This window comes from Uloborus diversus, chromosome 2 (assembly GCF_026930045.1).
Source record: "Uloborus diversus isolate 005 chromosome 2, Udiv.v.3.1, whole genome shotgun sequence".
NCBI lineage: Eukaryota > Metazoa > Arthropoda > Arachnida > Araneae > Uloboridae > Uloborus > Uloborus diversus.
In genome coordinates this window covers 28654412-28660966 of record NC_072732.1, presented here as the reverse complement: position 1 = coordinate 28660966, position 6555 = coordinate 28654412, and the positions used below count along the sequence as shown (strand labels likewise).

The 6555-nt window shown below is 30.4% G+C and overlaps 1 protein-coding gene across 1 annotated transcript in view; it reads right to left on the bottom strand.

Moving 5' to 3' along the window:
• Window positions 1–298: 298 nt before the first annotated feature.
• The window catches only part of LOC129216941 (ceramide synthase 1-like), a 56519-nt gene continuing 50262 nt past the window's right edge, over window positions 299–6555 (bottom strand). Inside the window, exon 7 of the mRNA XM_054851161.1 lies at window positions 299–4997. Within this exon, the coding sequence (XP_054707136.1) occupies window positions 4907–4997 (91 nt within the window). The 3' untranslated portion in view covers window positions 299–4906. The remainder of the gene's footprint in view (window positions 4998–6555) is intronic.

Genomic DNA, 6555 nt, shown 5'->3' with positions numbered 1-6555 from the left:
TTAACCGAATCATATTAAATTACTAATATATTTTTCATGATTTCCTATGTATTTAATGAGTATGTTGGTGTAAATGAATAAATGTTTTTGAAAAGTATTTTTATTCTCCAAAAATACAGCTTCCAAATTCTTAAAAAGATAAATAATAAAAAAAAAACTATTTCTATTGTGAAAAGTTTCTGCAGACATCAGAAAGCCTTCCGTATTTTTGTTTTCTTATCAATCTTAAATGTCGGTATTAGTAATCTGGAAATTTTGTATTTGGATGAAATTTTGTTTTTAATTTCATCCACATTGATTTTTTTTTTTCCTGAAATGTAACTTTACACCCCCCTGCCCTTTTAAAAGTAAAATTTACTTAAGTTAAACCTTGAATGAACACAAACAATTAGTAACCATGGCGACGAAAATTTGACTTCTTAGTAAATATTTAAACAATGAGCTAGAGTTATTCTTGTCATCATGACAATCTGAAAAATCAGAGCAACATCAGCTTTGGTCAAGTAAAGATAATAAGCATTCGCAATTGCTCAAAAAAAAAAACTTATTTTTTTCTGGAAGAATAAATATTGTCCTGAATTTTAGTTGTTTTCCGAAAATGATAGCGCTGTTGGTGAAATAATATTTAAGCAAACGTACTTAAAAAAATATAAAACATGTTTTTTTTAATTGTAAAGACTATCTGTACAAGCTTGATTCGCTCTGAAAAAGTATGGAATAACACAAGTACATGATTTTTTGATTTAAACACTCAAAACTTGCAGTTAATCACAATATCGATATATTTAAGCTATTTCCAAAACAGTTAATTAAAAATAAGTATTTTAACTTATTTTTTTTTTCATTGTTTCCGGCAATAAATAAAAACTTGAGGTAAAACGCAGGAATTATGACACAAAATGTAAGCTAGGAAATATTCTTTAATAAAAATAAAATTAGCTACAATTCGCATTGCTGCACTGGAAAATAAAAAAATTTTGCTATTTTGTTTCTCACGTAATGTTTTAAAAACTGTGTAATATCGTACATGTCTTAAAATAAGGAGTAATATTGCGACCCCATAAGAAACGTTTCATGATTCTCTTTGGGGTCAAATTATGCATCGTTTTCTTCCTTAGGAAGTTTTCTAAAGAGAAATACAGTAAAAACCTATTACAACGTATACTAAGGCAACGAAATACTTGTTTCAACCAAATAAATTTCTAGTCCCGATTCTGAAATTCGATGAATTTTACTGTATATTATGAATTACATGTTCAATGTGTATCTACCTTCTAAAGAAATTTGACGAGTCTGGCTCTTAAAGACACAAATAATTTTCAAAAACGTTTGTTGAGCTGTGGAAAGCACTTTATGTGTGTACATTTGTAGCAACATAAAACACATGTAAAACGATGCAAAATATCTAGTATCTGGAATCTGGAATACGATTTAATCCATATATAAAAATATTTTTCTACTGGAAGGGGAAAATGTCAACTTTTCGCATTCGACAGCATTGTAACAATGTTCATTATATTGTTAATAAACAATTTGACTCAGAAATATCCCTTTCCAATCTATTTCTTTTCAAACCACAAATTTGAAAAAAAAAAAAAGCAGATGTTGCTAATTTAACAGCTAATAGCACGCATCTACATGAAATCACTTTCAAAAGCACTTGATTCTTCAAGAAAGCCTCAGGAAAAAAAAGGAGAACGTCCAGCGAAGGTCATTGAGGGGAACTAATGAGAGGGTAATAAATCTTACACCCCATTAGCTCTCAACCCTCTTTACTATGAGGGGCGGAGCGAATGCAAAAAGTGAACGTATTTTGAAATTTTCTTCAATAGTTAGAACCCGATATTTGTTTACAAAATGGTTGCATTATTTCAAACAAGATCTCAAAAGAGAGCTGGAAATATTTTGCATGTTATGGCGTTCTTAAAATTTCGATAGCACGAGTTCCAGATGTTTTACAGAGCGAAATGTCCAACAGTAACCTCGTTTTCGAAGAAATTCATTTTTTCTCGAATTTTAAAAAACCGGAGAATGGACGCATCAAAAAAGTAAAAACTAAAATACACAGACATAGTCTTGAAAAATACTCAGAAAAAAAAATTGATCCGAAAACTTCACAGGAATTTGTAAAACAAGCTCCAACTTTCCTCGTAGGTTAACATTAGATCCGAATCTTTCAGACTCTCAGTGAAGAGCACCCTTAATAATATTCAAAACTACACAATTACTCGCAGTAGAAGCTCTTCGTACAGTACAATTTATTTCAAAAATAAAAATTACAAGAGAAAAAAAAAGTAATGCAATTATGAAATCCACTACTTTTAGCGCTAAAACCAGTTACAGAAAATTATTTTTCAAAGCACAAAACTTGAAATGATTCATTTAACAAATGTACAGTACGTTTCTGAAAGTTTCCTAAATACTTTTGAATTTCAACTATAGTTCAAAAATAGTTAGAGAACTTTCACAACCACATTCTGTACAACATTTATACAAAAAGTGTTTTCAAATCCTACTAAATAACGGTTCATATTTTTAAAAACTACAAAATTTCCTTTTAGTATTGGTTTTTTTTACAATGAAATTAATGTCAATGTTAAAATTTCGTATGAGAAAGGACAATGATATGCAATCACGAAATCCAATATTTTTAGAGCTAAAACCCATTAATGATAAAGACAGCTTAGAAATCTTTCAAAAAATGTATATTGCAAGTTTGAAAGTTTTCCACATATCTTCGAACCTAAACTGTAGTTCAAAGGGTTCAGAAAACATACATAAACATGTCTTGCATAAAATGGAAGCAAAGAGCTTTTACTTACATTTTATACATTGTTATGTGTATTTGTTTCCAACATGATTTACTCATAACGTGCATTATAATAATAACAGCGACGGTACTGCCTTAGTCTGAATCACCATCAAAACCAAATATGTCAAATTAAGTTCTTTGAAGTAAACAAACATAACAGATATCAACCTTAAAATAACTATATTAGCTTCTAGCAGAAACTTGAAAATATTTGAAAACTAATTTTGAACATTACATAACTTCCAAAAAGGCATTGTAAAAAATACATTACACAATCTTAATTTTAAAAACTAATTTACAAGAGAAAATGCTGACTTGTTCATAAAAGAAGTATTATTTATGAATGTCACTTAGAAACAATACCTTTTGAGCTAGGCAAATGAATTCATAAAAGAAGTTTGTACATTAAAACCACCAAAAACACATGAAATACATGAACACTTAATATAAATAGGCACATTTATCTTGTTGCTGCCTGTCTCAATAAACTGGAAAAAAAAAAAAAAGATTAAACTCATTGTACAACCAGACACAATCTGGATGATAACAAGCACTACCGTTGTTCCTTTGCTTATTTAAAATAAAAATACTTTCAAAAACACAATGAAAAAGAAATAACAGAACAAATACAAAACAAAAATTCGTTTCAAATATTCCATATGCTTATCGCTTACATTACATTAAACATTTAAGTTTCGGTCAAAGTACAAAAAAAAAAAAAGTCAATTTTGCACCAAACAATGGTGGATCTAGATACACACTTCAGAAGGAATACAAATGTAATGTATATTAGTACACCTTGATCGTTCAGTTTTAAAATTTTCAAAAAGTTCACAAAACCCAGAACTGCAACAAAATAACTTTTTTCAAAGCGTAATCAAGCATTCATAAAATTTTTGTCATATAGCTGAAAACTAAATTACCAAGAACTTAATTTTAGAATCATAATATGGGTTAATAAAAAGAATTTTTATGGCTAAAGTTTGCAAATTTTTGAAAAGTTAAAGCAATCAGTTTTGCCAAAGAATGGATCATGCATGTAAGAAAAATGAATATGTAGTGGTCAGAAGGTGAACATTGCATCTTTTTGAAAAAGCAGAAGCAAGACAAGGAAAACAAAATTAAAATACTAAACATCAGTATTCGGGTCTCAGTTAATGCCCCCAGTTTTCAAAGATGAGTACAAATCCGGGAACTTGAAGAAAAACTTCAGTTGAAAATATTTTACCAGCTATATATATTTATTTTTTATATACATATATTTACATACATACATTGCTTTAGTTGGGGAAAAGGTTTGCAGAAACACCACTTCATAAAACATTTTCCACCAATACTTCATTCATACTTTATAGCAAAATAATATATTGAATAGATCAAACACATTGAAGCAGAAAATGGGACTTGTCACTGTAATGGTTTTCCAGTTGATCAGAGGTTACTGCCATGGCCTTGAGATTTAACTGCTGGTTGTAGATGGAATACTTATGAATATATAATTGTTTGGTTCTGATTAAAATTATTATGACTGACAAAAAATTAAAATCTGAAGTTTATTTTTGAAATATATTACTATGATCCTATAATTCAAATTCAATCAAAAAGAAACATTGAAAAATTTCACTATATCATCAAATTATGGGGTTGGCTTTCCCAAAAACTAAAGCACTATATATAATTACATATACATATATATACATATCCTTCACCTCAACAACTCTAAAAAAAATGAAGATGACCAATTGGGAATTTAAAGGCCTTACTAGTAGCTTTTGTGTAATTATAAAGAGGTGAAATAACCGATATTCTCTTTTACTAGATCCACCATAAATACAAAATCTACACTATTACAAATTATATGCTTATGAGTTAGTGGATTGAATATTAATACAGTAAGTATAAGATATTGTTCAACACAATATTACAATTAGTAAAGTGAAAATAACCTGAAGTTATGAAATACATTTTTAAAGCCTTCCTTGTTACATTGATGTAACTAAGATTCAGTTGTAAATGAGAAGTGGGTGTTGTGTTTTGTTAATACAATTTAAATAATAATGTAAGGTTATATCTTTTTTGCTGAATTTTCACCCTTTAACTATCTTTTTTCACTCTCTTTTTTACAGTGCTTACGTCTCCATTTAAGTGCATGTCATTTTCACAAGTTCCATTACTTTTAGCATTTCTGAAAAACAAAAAAAGCAAATCATGAAGTTTTTCCTACAAAAAATATGCTAACATTTTTAACAAATAAGGTTAATTTTATAAGATTAAAACAAATGCATATTGAATATATAAACACTTATGTTGCTATCTGATAACTTGTTCTTCAAAGGGTGAAAAAATGCGAAAGGCTCAAACAGCTAATAGTAATAAGCAGCAGAAAATTTTTTAGGAGACAAATAGGATTAAGTAACAAGTACATTTTCCAATTGAGGTAACTATTTCATTCAGGTAACTCGACTCATTCAAGTAACGCTACTTTAGCTTTTCATGTTTTTACTATTTCATATCCTAACAATCTACAGGTAAATATTACTTCTGTAAAATGTAAAAATGAAAAAGTAGTAATGCTAATGATGACTTCCACTCATGTGGTAGTGTTGTAAAGTTTGACATATTTCACTATGGCTCTGCCCATTTTCTTCCATTTCACCCATTCCCCAACAAAATAATCCTACCATCTATACTACTGTGTGCAAAGAAGAAGCACTGAAGGAAAGTTTAATAGTTTGGAATTGCTTCCCTTTGGCACATTGTTTCCCTCTTATGCGAGGAAATCGAGGATACGTCAGTGCAGTTACAACCATCTGACATGTTGCTTGTCCTTTGATTTCTGTGAATAGTGATAACTTTCCTGTTCCAAATAATGCTGTTTCTAAGAAGATGGAAATTAGTTCATATAGTTTAACTACGCAAAGATTGATATCCAGCAGTGAAAATCCAAAGTGTCTGTGAATGACAATTGCTCCTTATTTTAACACAGAACTGTTTTTATGCAGAGGTCTTGCAAGGCAATAGAGTTCTCATGTTATTGGATACAGAGCAAGCATTGGGCATCTTTGAAGCTTTAATGAACCAGTGTTGTTGACACCTCACCAGTGCTTGTGGTAACCAAGAATCAAAAATTATAAAAAAGGGGGAAAAGGCAGATCAGTGCAAAATGTTGTGTCTAAGGTAATGATGGAGGATACAGGAAAAAAGGCCAGTCGGACATCTAGAGGAAGCCATCTTTGAGACCCCTATATGTGGTCATGTGAATAAAAGAGTATTTGTGTTCCTTGGAGTAACTCCCTTTCATCAGCTAGATGTAGTTTTTCATTCCTTTCTTCCTTGAGCAATAAATATTTTTAGAATCTCACTAAGTTCTAATTTTCTGTGCATGTGCACCAAAACTGCAGGGATCCTGATGAAACTGGGCTCACAATCTTTCGATTAACACATATTGAAAAATGCATAATTCATTTGGCCTATGCTCAATAGTTCAGCCTGTTCAATTCCTTAAGACAGGCAGTTTCAACTTAAAAAGACAGAGAGAGTTTTTACTGTGAAGTTACATGCACATCAGAGTGCGCTCGGAGCGGTAAGGATCTGTAGAGCAAGGAGTCAGTTTAGAGGAATATAAAATTGTTCTATTGCCTCTGACCATCGAAAGATTCCATACATATGAGCTTGTTCTGTCTACTGCCCAAGTTGCACTCAACTGAGTAAGAGACTGTGATCACGTTATGTATGAAACTATG